The sequence below is a fragment of the Telmatherina bonti genome (genome assembly GCF_933228915.1).
Source record: "Telmatherina bonti genome assembly, chromosome: 8".
NCBI lineage: Eukaryota > Metazoa > Chordata > Actinopteri > Atheriniformes > Telmatherinidae > Telmatherina > Telmatherina bonti.
This window is the reverse complement of record NC_136626.1, coordinates 6,352,211-6,372,363: the sequence shown is the minus strand read 5'-3', so window position 1 is coordinate 6,372,363 and position 20,153 is coordinate 6,352,211. Positions and strand designations below refer to the sequence as shown.

Sequence of the window (20,153 nt, the reverse complement as noted above, 5' to 3'; positions counted from 1 at the left end):
TCCCCCTTCATCCACTAGGGGCTCCAAAACAGCGCGAATCCCCATAGACTCCCATGTTAAAAAGACCAACTTCACAGCATAAATAAACATGTTTACAGCCTGGTTCAAAAATCCATTTTAGGTTTAATAGGTCAGGTTTACTTTCACTGTGGGGGGGAGTGAATTTTTTTCTAACTCGTCCGTTTAAAAGTAGTTTAATCTCAAAATTCGGCATATTTAGGGGCGTGTCCTTTTGATTGACAGGTACCTGATCTCCCACTTCAAGTAAGAAGAATGTAGAACAACTGCGGTTTTTAGCCGGTTAACAACGTGATTTAGCTTTAGCCCGCTTATCTCCGTTAGCTGGTTAGCTCCTGTAATCTCCGGGTTAGCTCTGTTAGCTCTTAGCTACAGAAAGCTCGGAGTTCGCTTGATGTCAATCATCCACCATGACGCTCACAGCTCCCCTCTCAGCTCCACCTCTTTGACCATATTTGTATTTTCCGGGTGAGACGACACGCATGCCCCTGCCAAGATGGTGATGGTAGGAACCGCCCACCGAGCTTCAATTCAGCTCTTCAGAAACCTACGGGTGACGTCACGGAGGCTCCGCCCATCTTTTTACATGCAGTCTATGATCCAACCAGTGTAGCTTCATCAGTAAACCAGTAACTGAGGAGGGTCTCAGAGGTGAAGAGGAAGGAGAAAGGACCGTTTCCTGGAGTTCATCTAATGACCCTGACTTATCAACACTGGCTCCAGAATCTCGTTCCAGGATGTCTGTCTCCGCTGGTCAAACATCTGTGACTGACACACACCTGGCAGGACTTGAGTGTCAAAGCAAGAGTCACTGGGAGGAAAATTCTGCAGGGATTTTGGCACATTTCTTAGCTGTGATTCCACAGAAGAATCCTTCATTTGAGTTATCCCTGGTGACTAATCAGGCTTTCCAACCATACCAGTTAGTCACCACCTGCATCCACCCAATCCAGCCGATACGTCCTTTCTAATCAGAGGATTATGCAGGGATGGCTGTGGATTCCTCCACTAACTCTTCAGCAGATATGGCCAGGAGGACCCTGAGCGCTCAGCCATCGCCGCCTCCAGCCCAGTGGAGCAGCAAACCAACAGAGAGAAAGCAGAAGCAGTACTACAGACAGTCGCACCACTTCCCTCTCCAACAAGCTGGATGAGCTGAAACTGCAGATCAAAATGAAAACAGATGCAGACATCTGCATTCCCACTGTCCAAACCAGGTCTCCTCCCAGTGGGACTTATTGGGAACACCTCAACAGGGAGGAATCCCAACACGTTGCTGGAGCCACCTCATCTAGATCCTCTACTCTGAGCCCTACATTTCAACTTCTGGAACATCTGATGTTGCAGCTCTTTTAGTTCTTCAGAAGAACAACCATGTCTATAACGTCTTTTTTCATTTTTTAGCTCGACAGCTTCCCTCATCGTCTACTTGTATCCTCAGTAGCAGGCATCCACTGTGTGGCCTCTGAACATGCAGGCCTACAGAATCCACATCCCGAACCTCCCCCAGAACGGCTAGTATCGCTCTGGTTATTTCCTAAACCCAATAAATAAACACCTCTACATGAATTTATAAAGCCATGAACACACACACCAGTCTGAGAAGCTGACCCATGCTCACCTGTGGTGCTCATGATATACGGGCCGTTGGAGACGCTGGAGAAAAGCTCGTCAGATCCTCTCTGAAAGAGAAGAGAACACGTCAGTGTCTCGGCTTCCAGCCGCTAACATGGCACACAAACCTTTCATACACAGTGGAGGAAATAATTATTTGATTCCCTGCTGAATCTGCATATATGCTGCTTCCTCAGCAACTCTTGTTGTCATGGCGATACGCTTATGGTCATGCTGTGATCGGCTCATCTATGAACTCTTCAGTGCTCCTGATGAGGAAAGGAGGATTTTACAGTACAAGGTCTGTTCGTTGGGTCCTCTAAGTGAAGTTACTCAGTTCCCGTTGCATAAAAGACCCTCCAAATGTCACGTCTCCACCTGCATCGACGACTGTGGGGGGGGGGGGGGGGGGGGGGTCACGCTACTCCAATCCCAGAGGGTCGAGATGAGGCTTGAGAGGGCTGCACAACGTCAGGAAAACATGCGATGACAAAACGATGTTTTCTCATGTAAATATCCCGACGCAGATTTTCTTTGTTCTATACAGAGCAGAAGATTCTTCTTTATAATGTTATATTCGCATTAAAAACAAATAAAACTTAAAAACCTACAAAAGTTGTAATTTTACATGTTTATAGTGTTTTAAATTCACGGGGATATTAATTGTGATGTTTTTTGTTTGGTTTTAATATTTTTTAATACCGCAGTTTTATGGAATTAATGGCGCGTTTTTCATTCAGGAGGTCTAACCTGTGGTTGTGTTCACCTGCACGGCATCTTCTTCATATGATTTAATGAAGCATTGTTTTATGCATTTGTTCCTGCTAAAATAAAAGTGTAAAAATAATCCTTTAGTGTGTCATCTCCAGTCCTGATGTGTAAAAACTTTTTACAGTGTTTGTGATACAGCCCACAACCAGTCAGGAAGTACGTTTCTCCCTCTGGGAACCAGGAGGCGTCTCCAGCAGGAGCATCTGAGGACACGTCCACGTCAGGCTTTCTGATCCGAATCAGAGTCCGTTTGATCGGAAAGTCGCTTCGTTTGGGGAAATGTGAACGCACCCAATGAATTCTGATTCGGACCAAAGAAGCGACGAGTTTTCTCGTTTTCTCCTTCACGCCCGTCTTGTCCTCTCTTCTGCTAAATACTAATGCAGCGCCACCTCTGGTGGGAATGGGGAGATATTATTCTAATGGCTGACCAAAGTGCAGCGTGAACACGATCTCGGTCCGCATGGATACACCCCCCTACAGCTGGACCCAGTCCCCGACCGGACAGAGTCCCCGACCGGACGGAGTCCCCGACCGGACGGAGTCCCCGACCGGACGGAGTCCCCAACCGGACGGAGTCCCCAACCGGACGGAGTCTAGCGGACTATCCTGATGTGAACATGCTCTAAATCTGATCTGAGAACGCTTCTACTCTTCACAGGAACAAAGCTGAGGTTGGTGAAGGAGAAGGGGTCCATTATTCACCCTGCAGGCGAGCTTTAGCATCAACGGTTTAACTCCTCGCCTGCTTTCGGCATCGGCAGCTACAGGCATCACTGGCCACGTTTACATGAGTTTTAATTCCTCTTTTATTCAGAATTAAAGTTAAATCCAATTTAAAAGAGATGAAACATGAAAACTCTGAATGAAATAAAAAAGGAAGACTCTGGATTAAACTTAAGCTCCAAGTTCACTCTGCTTGTTGTGCACATGCCCGTTGTCTTGTCCCGTCGCACATCCCGCTCGCTGTTCTGCCCCCTGCCTGCTAGAGGTGTGTTGAAAAGATCGATTCAGCAATTCTGAAGCAATTTTCAAATTAAGTCCTAAAGATTGATCCATAAATCCAAAGACAAGTTTTTTTTTAAAATTTTAACCCAGTGAACTTCAACCTTTTTGCCACGCCATTGAATTCACGCACGCTTCATGTCAGGACTGTAAAACAGTGAACATGGCGTCAGGCACTGGCATTGATAGCCAAGCCCTGGCGTTGAAAACGCCCGAAACATTTCAGGCTGAAATCTGGAAACATTTCAGACAAACAGAAAGACAAAGTCATGACATGCCAAATGGAGATGAAGTTTTGTGGAAATACGACAAACCTAAGGAACCACATGTTGAGACATCACCTAGATCTCATGTCTAAACCGTCCACCGTCCCGCAACACATGAAACTCAGCAAACTTTACAACTACCAGCCAATTCTACATGTTCCCTCAAAATAACAGGCGATGGCCGGCTTCATTTGTAAGGATATGACCCCGTATTTTGTTGCTGAAAGTTAGGGCTTCAGGCGGCTAATGAAAGTAGCGGAACCACACTATGGTGTCTCGCAAACATCTCTCTTCCAAACATGGACCACTCAATAAAAGAAAATGTGAAAATTAAACTTCAGTCATTCTGAGAAGTGGACTGCTCCTTACAACCATTTTAACTTCCAATACTTTATTCATGTGTTATTGAATGTCAATATAATACTTGTATTGATATGTTGCATATATCAACACCGTCATGTAAATAAAAAAAAGATTTAAAAAAAACAAAAAAAAAACCTCTTAATAATAGCGACCTAAAACCATATTAGATCAGAACAAATAATCAATTCTAAATTTTTAGAATCAAATCACATTCTTGAAATTTGAATCGATACCCAGCCGACAGCCTGCCGTACTTTATCTCCCTTCTCCTCCTCAGCTGCTGAAAAGACTGTAGTGCTGTTCTCATGCCGATCTGATGCTTCAAAACTATAATCATAATCAAAGTGAAAATTATTGTGAGTTTTTCTGCAGTATAACCCGTCCAGATCTCAACCAGACCTCGTCCAGACCCAGTCCAGACCCGTCCAGATCTCATCCAGATCTCAACCAGACCTCGTCCAGACCCGTCCAGATCTCAACCAGACCTCGTCCAGACCCAGTCCAGACCCGTCCAGATCTCATCCAGATCTCGTCCAGATCTCATCCAGACCTCGTCCAGATCTCAACCAGACCCAGTCCAGACCCGTCCAGATCTCAACCAGACCTCGTCCAGACCCAGTCCAGACCCGTCCAGATCTCATCCAGATCTCATCCAGATCTCGTCCAGATCTCAACCAGACCCAGTCCAGATCTCATCCAGATCTCGTCCAGACCTCGTCCAGACCCGTCCAGATCTCAACCAGACCTCGTCCAGACCCGTCCAGATCTCATCCAGATCTCGTCCAGACCTCGTCCAGACCCGTCCAGATCTCAACCAGACCTCGTCCAGACCCGTCCAGATCTCATCCAGATCTCGTCCAGATCTCATCCAGACCTCGTCCAGATCTCATCCAGACCCAGTCCAGACCCGTCCAGATCTCAACCAGACCCCGTCCAGACCCAGTCCAGACCCGTCCAGATCTCATCCAGATCTCATCCAGATCTCGTCCAGATCTCAACCAGACCCAGTCCAGATCTCGTCCAGATCTCGTCCAGACCTCGTCCAGACCTCGTCCAGATCTCAACCAGACCTCGTCCAGATCTCAACCAGACCTCGTCCAGATCTCAACCAGACCTCGTCCAGATCTCGTCCAGACCCGTCCAGATCTCAACCAGACCTCGTCCAGACCTCGTCCAGACCCGTCCAGACCTCGTCCAGATCTCAACCAGACCTCGTCCAGATCTCAACCAGACCTCGTCCAGATCTCGTCCAGACCCGTCCAGACCTCGTCCAGATCTCGTCCAGACCCGTCCAGACCTCGTCCAGATCTCAACCAGACCTCGTCCAGATCTCAACCAGACCTCGTCCAGATCTCAACCAGATCTCGTCCAGATCTCGTCCAGACCCGTCCAGACCTCATCCAGATCTCGTCCAGACCTCATCCAGATCTCGTCCAGACCCGTCCAGACCTCGTCCAGATCTCGTCCAGACCCGTCCAGATCTCATCCAGATCTCATCCAGACCTCGTCCAGACCTCGTCCAGACCTCGTCCAGATCTCAACCAGACCTCGTCCAGACCCGTCCAGATCTCGTCCAGATCTCGTCCAGACCCAGTCCAGACCCAGTCCAGATCTCATCCAGATCTCGTCCAGACCCAACCAGACCTCGTCCAGACCCGTCCAGATCTCATCCAGATCCAGTCCAGACCCGTCCAGATCTCGTCCAGACCCAGTCCAGACCCAGTCCAGATCTCGTCCAGATCTCGTCCAGATCTCATCCAGACCCGTCCAGATCTCAACCAGACCTCGTCCAGATCTCATCCAGACCCGTCCAGATCTCAACCAGACCTCGTCCAGACCCGTCCAGACCCGTCCAGATCTCGTCCAGATCTCGTCCAGACCCAGTCCAGATCTCATCCAGATCTCGTCCAGACCTCATCCAGATCTCGTCCAGACCTCGTCCAGACCCATCCAGATCTCGTCCAGATCTCGTCCAGACCTCGTCCAGACCCGTCCAGATCTCAACCAGACCTCGTCCAGACCCGTCCAGATCTCGTCCAGATCTCATCCAGATCTCGTCCAGACCCAGTCCAGACCCAGTCCAGATCTCATCCAGATCTCGTCCAGACCCAACCAGACCTCGTCCAGACCCGTCCAGACCCGTCCAGATCTCATCCAGATCTCGTCCAGACCCAGTCCAGACCCGTCCAGATCTCGTCCAGACCCAGTCCAGACCCGTCCAGATCTCGTCCAGACCCAGTCCAGACCCAGTCCAGACCCAGTCCAGATCTCGTCCAGATCTCATCCAGACCTCATCCAGACCCGTCCAGATCTCAACCAGACCTCGTCCAGACCCGTCCAGACCCGTCCAGATCTCGTCCAGACCCAGTCCAGATCTCATCCAGACCTCGTCCAGACCTCGTCCAGACCTCGTCCAGATCTCGTCCAGACCTCGTCCAGACCTCGTCCAGACCTCGTCCAGACCCGTCCAGACCCGTCCAGATCTCGTCCAGATCTCAACCAGACCTCGTCCAGACCCAGTCCAGACCCGTCCAGATCTCAACCAGACCTCGTCCAGACCCAGTCCAGACCCGTCCAGATCTCATCCAGATCTCGTCCAGACCTCGTCCAGACCCAGTCCAGACCCGTCCAGATCTCATCCAGATCTCGTCCAGACCTCGTCCAGACCCAGTCCAGACCCGTCCAGATCTCATCCAGATCTCAACCAGACCTCGTCCAGACCCAGTCCAGACCCGTCCAGATCTCGTCCAGACGCAGTCCAGACCCGTCCAGATCTCGTCCAGACCCAGTCCAGACCCGTCCAGATCTCGTCCAGACCCAGTCCAGACCCGTCCAGACCTCGTCCAGACCCAGTCCAGACCCGTCCAGATCTCATCCAGATCTCGTCCAGATCTCGTCCAGATCTCATCCAGATCTCATCCAGACCCGTCCAGATCTCATCCAGACCCGTCCAGATCTCATCCAGACCCGTCCAGACCTCATCCAGACCTCATCCAGACCCAGTCCAGACCCGTCCAGATCTCATCCAGACCTCGTCCAGACCCATCCAGATCTCGTTCAGACCCATTCAGACCCATCCAGACCAGTCCAGACCCATCCAGACCTCATCCAGACCTCATCCAGATCTCATCCAGACCAGTCCAGACCCATCCAGACCTCATCCAGATCTCATCCAGACCAGTCCAGATCTCATCCAGACCCGTCCAGATCCACCTTCACCTCCTGCTGGGAGAGTTTAACCTGATCTCTGCATAAAAAACACCAAAGCAACTGATTTTAATGACAAATGGCCGATAAACAGGTGAACTTCAGGTTCCGCTCAGAGAAGTCGTATTACTGCTGACAGGAGTGTGTCACCATGGCAACTGAACTGATTGCGAAGGACGACATTCACTAGTCCATCATCAGAGTACGTACGCGCGTGGTGATGTCACTTCCTGTTACTTTCAAACCTTCCAGTGTTGAACATGCGGAGCCGAGGAGCTTTGTAAGCTACGACTGTAAAAGTCTTAGTGTTACTGCTAATGAGAGAAAATCAACAGCAGATAGTAAAATATTGGTATTTAGTCTAAGTTCATACCTCAACATCTAATTGCTGCACAGGATCATGATTTTCTTTTATGTTCTGCTCACGTTGCGTCCGTCTGACATCTTACAGACTGATGCAACGCAGGTTTTTACAAAAACCTAAAAACTTAATAAATCTAATACAGTTGTAATATTACAGTAGTATTTTAGTATTATTTGGGAGAAATCTAAGTGTGTCAATCAGATTTCTTATAATCAGTTTTCTGTAATTATCTGACAGAATAATCAGATTATTTTGTCTACATGAACAGTTGATAATATGGTAATAATTCATATTTCTGGTGCGCATGTAAACAGGCTTGTTGATTTTTCTCACCACTATAAAAAAGAATAAATAAAATAAAAAAATTATATAAATTTATATAATATGAATGAAACTGTTCTGTTAAACTTTGAACTTTAAAAATAGATTTTTTTAAAATAAAATTTTAAGATGAAAGTCTTTTGAGACGGTTTCTGATGCTTTTTCCTGTGTAAACAGACTGTAGTTGCAGTTAGCATGCAGCAGGGGGCGCTGCAGAGAAACAGCTAATATTTATTCATGATGCATTTCCATAGATTCGCTTTAAGCATGTCCAGCTGCTGTTTTTCCTCTGAGAGGAACCTGAGCAGATCTGCACAAAGCAGCGCAGATCTTCTTACTGATCCTCACATGAATAATAAAAACAGCAGAAACCTGAGCGCCGACCCTCCCTATCTCCATCTCCATCTCTGTCTGCTGTCTGACAGATGCTGACCGATGGACAGACTCCTCCCTCAGGCAGTGCACCAAGACAAAAGACCAGCAGCGTCCAGTTTGGAAAGACAGAACAACTCTGCTAACAGTGTGTCAGAAACTAAACCCAACTCTGCTGATCCACACGGAGTCACTGAGGATCTGCCGCTGCTTCTGGCGCCAAACACAAACCGAAGCAAAACCACCAAGACAGAACGTCACCTGTCATCCAAACACCTCTACTCTGTTTATTATAAAGTTACATGAAGAGGAATGGGGAGAAGAAGAAAATTTGTTGTTTAGTCAGTCAAAAACCTACAAACGTCACAGAACATTTTATCAACTTAAATCTGGAATTTTTTTAAACAGCTGACTAAACTACTACTACTACTACTACTACTTCTAAACTAAACGTTTATTCTTCCTAAAAATCCAAATAAATGTTCATTGTCTTCACTGAGAACATTTCTTTATATTCATTTACTTTAGAACAAAGATGGATGAAATTAAACATTTCTAAAATATCCAGTAAAGTTTTTCTGGAAGATTCTCCCATCAGCAGATTAACTGATGGCTGGTGAGGGTGTCAGGGTTGGGTATAAAAGGAGAATTCATCACAAGTTTTGTCTTTCCATGCAAGAACGGGTTAAATAATTTTTAATACATATATATTTGCAAATAACAGTAAAGAACTTTATTTTCTCAGATGGCGTAAATCTATCCCCCCCTCCCAATCTCCGGCTTTCTGTAGGCCCTGGAGTCTTAACACATACCTCTACTACAGATGCATACGCACCTGACATGTTGCTGCATCTTGATGTAATAGTTGTCGATAACTTTATTATATATTTGAATATAAAATGAAAATAAAAGTGTATTTTCATTTTAAGTTGTTACTAGTTAAAAATAATTTGTTAATTTTTTGTTTTTAAACTAGATTAAACAAAAAAATTTAAACTTGTTCCAATGAAAATCTTATAGGTTTATTTTTCTAATTCTTTTAATTTATTTTTAGTGTTTGTTACTGAAATGTAATAAAGTAGAAAACCCAGCCAACAGAATGACTGAAAAGCAAAGCAATTCATTTTACTGCCACATGAATAAATTCAGACAACTGAAACCAGAATAACGGTTTGGATTAAAAGCTTCATTTTCCACTTGAGTGGTTTCCCAGGACCTTCCTGCTCCCAGAAATCAGGTTTAATGTGAAAATAACTGAAGTAATAACTGTAATAACTGCTAATAAAAATTAATCTGCAATTAGAAACTCTTCTGTCAGTGCGTGTTTTTAATTTCTGTAGCTTCAACAGAAAAAAAAACTGTCAGGAAGTAATAATTTGACAAATTTAAGCAATTTCTAATGTTCTGTTATTGGTTTAAAATGATAGTTTCCAGGAATATTTGTTTTGCAGCTTGGAGTTACACCTGCTGCGGCATTTCCACGCTTTACATTTAACCCATGGAGGGGAAAAAGGAAAGAAAAGAAGAGATTCCCCGGTGTTGCAGGCAATCTGCCACATTTCCCGCTTCGACCAGGAAATCTGATGATTTCCAAAGAACTCCTGGGTATTTTCAAACCTTCTTCTTAAACTAATTTAATTTCTGGGCCTTAACTTCCTCTTTAACTGGACCCGGTGCGAGCGGTCGGCGTGGTTTCAAATGACTCGCCCGAGGCCAGAGGAGGAAAGACGAGAGCGGTGATCATCAGAGGACACCTCCCTCCCGTCATCCCTCCGCCTCCCATCACTTCCTGCTCTCTGATCACAGCCTCCTTCTGCCTTCATGTGGTTTCAGCTCAGATTGTAGTTTTTGTCCTGAAGGCAGCGGCGACGCTCATCGTTCCGTCGCGGGACGCATACCGAACATGATTGTTTCATGACTGGCTCGTATTGAAGCGTCTGTAAGACGACATTGTGAAGCGGCGTGACAAATAAAGCTCAGCTGAACACCATTTAAACACAGTAAAGAAAGAAAGAAAGAACTTTGGTAAACCACAAGATGTGGACATCACGCAGTCAAAGTGAAACAAGAGTAAAGATAAGGAGGTTTTTGCTAGGTGGTTTTTTAGCGAGGTCCTCATCGTCATCTGGGACACGCAACTCTAGGTGTGTTTCCATCCCAACGAATATTATGCAAAATCCAAATATTTAAAAACAGTAAATGAAATACCCAAAAAAGATTCAAACATCCTAAAAAGTTTTTACGCTCTCATGAGGTGGTTTTCCAGACGTTTCGATATACAAATTTATCGCTAGTGTCCCCGGACGTGACGTAGGAGGTTATGACCAGCTCAGTTTTGGTAAAGATGGCGCTGTTGTCGAACAAACAGCGAATTTCAGAGTTTTAGAAAAGAAGATGACGGAGAAAAACTTTTAAAAGTTGTTGCATATTCTCTGCAGCAAGTAGAAAACTATAAATTACGCGACGTGGCTACCTTGTGTAAGGTTAAACACTGTTCAATGGAAACACCTGCAAACTGCACCTGTTTGTGGAAATGTACAAATATCACTTTTATTTTGCTGAAAAATGTATGGAGCTTCTGTCCCACTGTCTTTAAACTCATCTTCTGTGGTGGAGCGATTCTGCTGGGATGTCATTTCATCCTAAAATAGATAAAAAGTGAAGGAAAACACTGCAAACAGACAGATGTTCATGCTGCGTTTGTGGCGGTAAACATGGATGCTACATGTGTTAGCATGTCTGTGACCTGAAAAATGACGTGCCCCGTCTCCACCAGAGCAGAGGTCTAACGTCCGTCTTACTTACCGATGTAGACGTCAGATAAAACGTGACGTGTTTTTTCAGGTCGCTTTTAAAAAAACGTGAATGATGTGAACATGATCCGAGTCAGATTTGGGGGAAAAAAAATCTGATTTGTTGTGTTCAGATTGTAATAAAAATTGTGTTGGGGTTGAGTTTATATCATTTTCTTTAATAATCTTAAATTTATAAGTTTAATAAATTTAATCTTGTGAAGCTATGAGATTCCTGCATGTAGATTAAGACTCAGCTCAGTCTTTGGGAGAAGGCTGAGTTTTATTTTATTAACTTTTGCCTGCAGTATGGATGGAGCTCAAGTTTTTAGGCCACTGCAGAAAAAGTGAGAATTTATTATGTTTAACAAACATGAAGCATCGTTCCAGCTTCTTATTGGTTCAGCTTATCTTTGTCACAGTGAGACGAAACTTTCAGTCAAAGTGTTATTCCACATCCATGTTGTGAGGACTTTGTTTGGATACTTGTGTCTTCATTTGCATTACTGAGCTGCATTACATCCCATGAAACTGGATGTTAAACCATCTGTTGCCTCTGCTGAGCATTAGCATGACGATGCTAGCAAAGGGAAACCAGAAGGACGAAACATTCCTTCTGGCTGCTGGTTTTTAGCACGTCTTGGCTTGTTAGTAGCATCCAGTAGCTAACAACCTCCGTAACCGTACAGTTTCCAGCTATTTCACTGATCCAACTGCTTTCCCATGCAGCAGCAGATTGTGCAGAACTTTCCAGAGTCTCTGGATGAAACTCTTAGACACATATTCGATCTTAGGGGGACTTTGGACACAGGAGTGACATCAGAGTACAGATGAGAAGGCTGCATATCCAGCATGCATAAAAAGAAAATATCAGACTTCATATTGTTTTTTCAAACAGCTACAGACTTGTCCTTCCATGTGGAAGAGAAATATGATGCAACATCCAATCACGCAAAGAAATCCAGCTGCTGTGTCAATGACAAAACCAGAAAAAACTACCGTCAGCATGCCTGCATCAACACCAACACCAGTTATTACTGAGATTATTCATGACAGGCTCGAGACAACAAACACAAGCCGTCGCTTTCCCTAGCGCTGTAACGACGCTCATGTTTTAATGGGTTTTCAGGGTATCCTGCGATCACTGGAGCCGTGAGTAAACCTGCTGAGAGGTGGGTTGCTGATCAGGGTGGCTTTCTAAGAACTCATACTTTCAGGCAGCGGAGTTGACTCGTAAACTGGATTTATGCAGAGTACATGTAGAAGGGGGCAGGGCGATAGCGGGAATGTTCTGGAACATCTTATGCACTTCTATTGACCATTTTCATAGTTACCTGGGAAGCCTAAGTGCCACCAAACAGGAGCTTTTAGTTCCAGAAGACGGTCCGCGGTTTACGAACAAGTTTCGTTCCTACGGAACCCGAAATCTCACTTTTACCCTTAAATACCCCCTTAATAACTAAATACACATTTTATAAATCATATAGATGGAAAAACACTTCAGGCAATAAATATACACACAACGAGGCATCGTTTCAGCCTCTGCGTCACGCGTCCTAAGAGTTTATACGGAACTTTGTAAGTCGTAGTTTTTTCATTTACATCTATTTAATGAGTGTCATAAAGTCGAAACGACGCAAGTCGACAACCACGTAACCTGAGAACTGATGCCACGTCCCCAAAGCACAGAAACACGCCATTCTTGCTTCCGAGGGTTTAAAGTGGGCGGGACAACAAGAAGTAGAGTTTGACAGACATGCCACCATCCAATCGTTTAGAACAAGCTTGGTAAAACAACCGGACGTGTTTTTTTTTAGCCTCGTCTGTTTCACGTGTGACTAAATATTTTCATTTTTGTGTTTAAACACTTCATCTTCTAGTCGTAGTCGGGGTGTGAAGGCGATTTTAAGCAATGTGGTGAAAAAAGCTCCAGCTAAAAAAACATCTCCTACTCTCCCTTCAAGCCCTCTGATTGGTGGAAAGTCTGACAGGAAGTGACTTCATCATGTCCAGGTGAAAACAAAGGTCTCATAGTAGTTAAATTAACCTTTTCTTGTTATGAAGATGTGATAAATAATGGTGGATTTACCATCTAGAGTCTCTGAATAAACACTACATGTTGTGTCTGGGTTGTGAACCTCCTGGACGGATAGAAACGCTGGAAAACCTCCGTAGACCAGCTGGAGGGTCACATGACCATCCCAGACTGCCGCTCCAGAGACGCTGATGATGATAGCACCATAAGTGCTAGCTTATGGGAACTGGTGGATTTTTATGGGTTAAATGTGTTGGGTAATCATATTCTCCTCAGTCTTGTGGTGGAATGTGATTTAAAGGCAAATAAGTGGTGGAGTTCGGGCCTTCAGCAGAGACAAACAGAGCAGTAATTATGCAGAGAAGCTCCGAATTGTTCCCAGATGGCAGCATCTCCATCCAGACAGACACTCAGTGATGATCACAGCAGCAAACAAAGCAAACAAACCAGTCGGAGGGAGGAAAAGGGGAGGCAGAGGAGGAGGAGGAGGAAGCAGAGATGCCTACCTTTGTACCAACTGTTATATCGTGGTGGACACTGCTGTGAAGAAAAGACAGCGTGTTAGAAGCAGCAGGGAGAAAAACTCAAAACCAACAGCCAAAAAGAAAAAACCAGGAGAAAATAAAAAGGTTAAGGAGATGCTGTATGAGGAGATGGAGGCGGAAGCCGAGAGAAACCCAGCACAGCAGACAGACCGACGGATGATTAACAACAAGGCAGGGCTGCAGCTAACAAGCTCGCTTAAACCTGCTCGACTTCCTGCAGGTTCCCGACATCTTTCCTTCCCTCGAAAAGAAGAGAATTCATCTGGTTTATGTTCAATAACGGAATCAATACGGGAAGTAGCCGCTGCATCGATCAGAAGAGCATCGCAGGAGGGAAGTGTTGATGGGAAACCCTCAGATGGATTTCTGCTTTTCTGCATTACACAATTTAACACTTTAAATACTTCACACCACATGAAAAAAATTAAGATATTTTCCATAAAAAGAACTTTTAGTGGATCAGGAATTATTGATAAATCTGGCATAAACACGTCAAAGATCAGCACACATATAAAAAAAAACAACGCTATGTTAAGTTTCATGAAAAGCGTCAAATTCAACCCAACAAATCTCAACGTGACAAACGTCACACATGCACTTTGAAGCACATGATATTTTAATGATAAACATCTGAAAAAACTGGACTTACAGGGTCAAATAAAGACTTCTTATTAAAAATAAATGGACTTTTCTTATCATTTTTTAAAAATGATTTAATTATATTATTATTACTTATATTATAATATTTGTATAAAAAATATTTTAATCAAATATTATTGTTGTGTATATATATATATATATATATATATATATATATATATATATATATATATATATATATTTAAATAGTTGTGTCAAATTTAAGCCAACAAAGCTCAACATGACAGGACCACACATGCGCTTTCTATCACGATATTTAAATGATAAATATCTGAAAAACTGGACTTACAATGATCAATTAAAGACAGGTTTGTTTTATCAATTTTTTTATGGGTTGGATTTAAAGGGTTAAAATTTACCACCCTAGTCGACGATTAAGGACAAAAAATGTCCATTTAAACTTCAACACAAAATTTTTCAGCAAAATCTCTTCAATCAACTTCAGTTCTTATCAAAACATATTTCACAACAATCATATTTCCAATTTACTACCATATTCAGTATTTGCCTTCCTGTGGATGAAAACAAAATGGATGAATGAAATAAGTGTCGTTTTCCTCTCACACCAGGAGGAAATGTAACCCGCCCACACCTGCCACACATCCCCAGGTAAAGCATGAGCATTAAAACGTATAAATATCAATCTGACGTCATCTGTCAGCACTGTGAGGAATCCAGCAGGTGAGACAAGAGCAAATGCAAATGTGTGTGGAAAATAGAAACAGATCATTCGCAGCAATGCAGAGCGACATTTTACTGCCTGGCGTTTCCGACAGCGTGGACCGAGCGGCGCTGTGGACCTCCACAGAGAACCAGTCATAACACGAACATACCTGCAGACCAGATGGCAGCCGCTTATCTGACACCAACTCTGTTTTCTTCACTTTTTTTAGCTGCTGAACTCGTCGCTGAGCTGTGAGAAACAGTGACAAACATTTCCGCCGTTTCTTCTCATTTTCACTGCTAAATAGAAGAATAAAAGTCCCCGAATAGCTTGTTTTAATTATCAGACGCCTTTCTTCCCAAATATGCAAAAAAAACAAAAACTTTTCACATTAGTTTTCTTTTAATGACATTATTTTATTATTTTTCATTAAGTTACCATTTGATTTAATTTTTTTTTTAACTTTAGGCTGCTCCGTGGGTGCCATAATGTGTTCCAATAATACTAATTAATAATACATAAATTATTTATTATTTAACAGTTTTTATTTTAGTCTTGTTTTTTTCCCCCCATACCTTTATTTTGTTTTTATACATGTGGAAATATATTCAGACATTCAGGGTGGAAGCTTCTTAGGTCACTGCTGCCAAAGAGCCACATTTCATGTTTAAAGCCACGTAAGGAGGAATATTAGATATTTAAGTTCTAAAGGTTTTTATCTCATTTTCTACCTGAAACTGCACTGAATCTGAATTTATTTGCAACTGAAGACAGAAGACATAAAACCTTAATCCAAGTCTTTTGTTTTCAACCTACAACATAAAGAATAAGTGAAGAAGTCTGAGTGGTTTAGACACAAAACAGAAATATAATCAAATTCTGGCCTTAAATAACCAGCTGCTACCAGGGATCCCAGAACAACCAGTTTACAGGAAGTTACAGGACAAGATGTCGGCTCCTTTAATCCAACATTCACCGTGTGTTGAGCTGCGTTTAAACAAGGAGCATCATGGGTAATTCCGGTCCCAGCATCGCTCTTATTTTAAAAAACAAACATTCTTTTAAATAAATGGCAGCGTGTGAACTGAGGTTGTTCGCTGCTGGAAGCTCCGTTTTAGTTTTCATGTAAATTATACAAAATAATCCTCACGGAAAACACACAAATTCAGATCCTCAGACTGGGAGAAGTGGAGGCGTTTGCACACTTTTACTGGTTCTGCAAGTAAAATGAAGGATAAAAGAAATAAAATCACACCATGTGCAATAAGTTCTGGAAGTAAAAAGAGCCGTCCAGCAGAGCTGATCACCCATCGATACCAAATCAGACACAGATCCACCTGAAATGATCAACTAGTTAACTCCCAACTCAGCCACAGAGAGGTGTCCCACAGTTCCCAGTAAAACTACAGCTTCTGATGCTTTTCATCAGCACAAAAACAATATAACACATCTCTCGTCACAACAGGTTAATATTACATAAAAACCATAACCATGTCTTTATTTTGACCAGTTTTACAGCTACAGACCCTGAGTGTAGACCTTGTACAAGACGTGACTCAGTCAATGACAAAACAGCTGATTGTTTATCTGTAAGGCCCTAGTTTCAGAGTTTTTCAGCTTTACAACCTTTTAAAAAGGAAATAAGCATCAAATAAAGCACCGCCAGGCAACGACAGACAAACTCCTGAACTTTAATTCTCCACATCTGAGAATCAGCCCATGAAGCAGAACAAAATGTCCCTTTCCCAGCAAAGCGTGGCCTGGAGCGAGCCACAAACCGGCTGGTCGAGGTGAAGCTGACACAGATCGTAAAGCAGCAGGAGGAAGACCCCCTCAGGGCACGCATGAGTCCTGACGAAGCACAAATATTCACAGAATGAACTCAAACGTCTCCCGACTGCACCTTCACTGGTTCCCATTCTACTTGAAAATGACTCAGAGCAGCTAAACAAGCTGGTAAGAGGCTGAAAGAATTAAACCAGACTGTCAGAAGTACTTTAATCAATGGAAAATAAACCTTTTGTTTCCCACTCAGTAGTTGAGATAGCATCCACAGAGGCGTTTGGTGCTCCTGACTGTGTCAACAGGCTTCCAGAGGTGAAACTGAGATATATTTAGTCTTTAAAATAGGAATTACAAGTTAGATAAATTCACATTCACTTTACAATGAGGCCTGTTTGAATTAAGAAGTGCTATGAAACACTGACAAAACTGCTTGTAATCAGGATTTTAACAAACTATGTGCCATTCAAAAGGTTTGCTTATCAATAAATATCTATAAATGTTCAAACATGTTACATGACTGCTGCCCATGATAAAGTCTAATAGATCATTTATTTGATTGGAAAGAAATGAAAAGCATTTTGTGGTGGAACAACTGGATCAAAAGCTAAATGTGGTTTTAATTCCTTAAATTACTTCCGTTTCAGACTTCAGCCACTAGTACCAAACTCCATGTGAAATATTCCCAATTTAAAGTTTTTCCTTGACATCAAGCGGCTTATCAATCAAAGCAAGATTATTAGCGTATCAAAATGAGCGTGAGAAGTAAATCTCCACTTCGGCTGTGACTAAAAGTCCCCAAGAGACTTGGACTCGGAGTAAAACTCCAACTTTGGAGTCACGGTGGGCGTGAGAAGAGCTGCGCCGTGGAGCTGCGCTGGAAGTTGGATCTGCTGCCCAACAACTTGTTTATGAACCACACCATCAGCTGGAAATTTAAAGCAGCACTTTTATGTTTAATATGCGTGTTTTCTTAAACGAACGAGGTGATCTAGAACGGCCAGGTTGTGTTATTGGAGTTTCGGCCACAGGTAATGGCCCGCAGTGAGGCTAACATGATGCTAACTCCGCTAGCTCCGCTTCCTGCTTTTACACAAACAACTTCACGCCAACCTGGCAACAACAGAGTCACGTCATCTTTGGAACAAGCATCTCCTGCTGACACGTTCAAGTTGCAGCTCTCGTGTGTATGTAAAACACTCAGGAATCAGGTTTTAGTGGAGTGCAGACATAAAACGAAGGAATAACTCACCCGTCCATTGCACAACACGGAACTACGGAGCAACAGGTTCCAGCCAGCGGCCAGGAGGATGCTCCCATCTACCGCTCATATAAACCTACAAAATGGTGTCTTCTGGGGGCGCTCTCTGATTGGACCGCTCACAGCGTTAGTGGGCGTTTCTTTTTCTAGCTGAATAATGATTGGCTGAAGGGCCACAACAAAGGGCTGGAGTCGAGAGATCAAAGATCGTCTATTTTGAAAGACGCACTCCACCACAAGGGAAAATGGACAGTTTTCCGTCTTAACAAGTGGGCGTTGTCCCGGCAAAACAAATAACCTTACACGTCTGCAACGCTCCGAAACCCCAGCTCTACTTCAAGATGGAAAGATGCTAAATAATTAAATAAATAAATAAATAAATAAATATGTGAGGTGATAATAAAAAAGGAATGAAATATACATCTAAATCTTTAAAATAAATAAACAAAAAAAAAAAAAAAACTTTTCTCAAAGATGTCAAATGAGCATCTTGAATCATCCAAAACAAAAACCTTACACTTCTGCAATGCTCCGAAACCCCAGTTCTGCTTCATGATGGAAAGATGCTAGATAATTAAATAAATAAATAAATATGTGAGGCAATAATAAAAAATACATCTAAATCTTTAAAATAAATAAACAAATAAAAACTTTTCCCAAAGACATCAAATGAGCATCTTGTATTGTCAGAACAATAATAAAACCTTATTAAATTGTTAAGCTGGTTTTAAAATAAGACTAGAAACTACAACAACTCCTTGGCTGTTATATTATACAGGTGAACCCAAGAAAAATTAAATCAACAGTCTTGCAGACACATGAAGTTACCAACATAAAAGTGCAGTAGTTAGATTCCTGCTGAGTGCTTGCATTGCATGTCAGCAGCACCCCGTTGCTGCTTTCTCTATCTCACTCTCTGCTGGACTAGTGTCGTGTAACATGCTGATAAATAATTCCTCGCTGTGTTGCTTTTCAGGAAATGATTCTGTGTGCTAGAAGATGACTCAGCAGCACACAAATAATTCAGTACGTAAAACTTATTGTAGTTTAATGTTCATGTGTCTTTATTTTAAAGGTACAGCATCTGGTTGAACTATGGTAGATGAACATCTGTTGGTTATGAAATATGATTGGTTGTTTTGTTATTCTACACCTAAAAGTTAGTCAAACAAAGTAGCAAAACATCATGGCGCTTTTCAGAATGAGTGGGGTCTTTATTTAGCAGAAAGTCAGTAAATGAGTGTGTCTGTGTATTCCTCTGTTAAATGGAGCTCATCTGTAAGGAGAATTCATATGCAGCAGAGTTAATTTGGTGGCCTCAGGATTGGGTCCCTGCTTTTTGCGGATGACGTGGTCCTGTTGGCTTCATCTGGTCGTGATCTCCAGCTCTCGCTTGAGCGATTCGCGGCCGAGTGTGAAGCGGCTGGGATGAGAATCAGCACCTCAAAATCTGAGACCATGGTCCTCAGCCGGAATAGGGTGGATTGCCCTCTCCGGGTCGGGGGTCAGGTCCTGCCCCAAGTGGAGGAGTTTAAATATCTCGGGGTCTTGTTCACGAGTGAGGGAAGGATGGAGCGCGAGATCGACAGACGGATCGGTGCGGCGTCTGCAGTAATGCGGACTCTGCGCCGGTCTGTCGTGGTGAAGAAGGAGCTGAGCCAGAAGGTGAAGCTCTCGATTTACCAGTCGATCTACGTTCCTACCCTCACCTATGGTCATGAGCTGTGGGTCGTGACCGAAAGAAGGAGATCTCGTATACAGGCGGCTGAAATGAGTTTCCTCCGCAGGGTGGCCGGGCTCTCCCTTAGAGATAGGGTGAGGAGCTCGGTCATCCGGGAGGAGATCAGAGTAGAGCCGCTGCTCCTTCGCATCGAGAGGAACCAGTTGAGGTGGCTCGGGCATCTGGTCAGGATGCCTCCTGGACCTCCCTGGTGAGGTGTTCCAGGCACGTCCCTCTGGGAGGAGACCCCGGGGAAGACCCAGGACACGCTGGAGGGATTATATCTCTCGGCTGGCCTGGGAACGCCTCGGGATCCCCCCCCCCGGAGAGTTGGCAAATGTGGCTGGGGAGAGGGAAGTCTGGGCTTCCCTGCTTAGGCTGCTGCCCCCGCGA

The 20,153-nt window shown here is 43.7% G+C and overlaps 1 protein-coding gene across 2 annotated transcripts in view; it reads right to left on the bottom strand.

Annotated features, from left to right (window-relative positions):
- Positions 1-18,099, bottom strand: part of ptbp1b (polypyrimidine tract binding protein 1b) — a gene marked incomplete at its 5' end in the record, with an annotated part of 35,487 nt that extends 17,388 nt beyond the window's left edge. The window contains 3 exons of one of the 2 annotated variants that reach the window (XM_079244947.1): positions 1,640-1,700; positions 13,635-13,668; positions 18,032-18,099. In XM_079244947.1, coding sequence (XP_079101073.1) covers positions 1,640-1,700; positions 13,635-13,668; positions 18,032-18,099 — 163 coding nt within the window. The remainder of the gene's footprint in view (positions 1-1,639; positions 1,701-13,634; positions 13,669-18,031) is intronic. The other variant, XM_079244946.1, reaches the window with a different exon arrangement.
- Between the last annotated feature and the right edge of the window lie 2,054 nt (positions 18,100-20,153).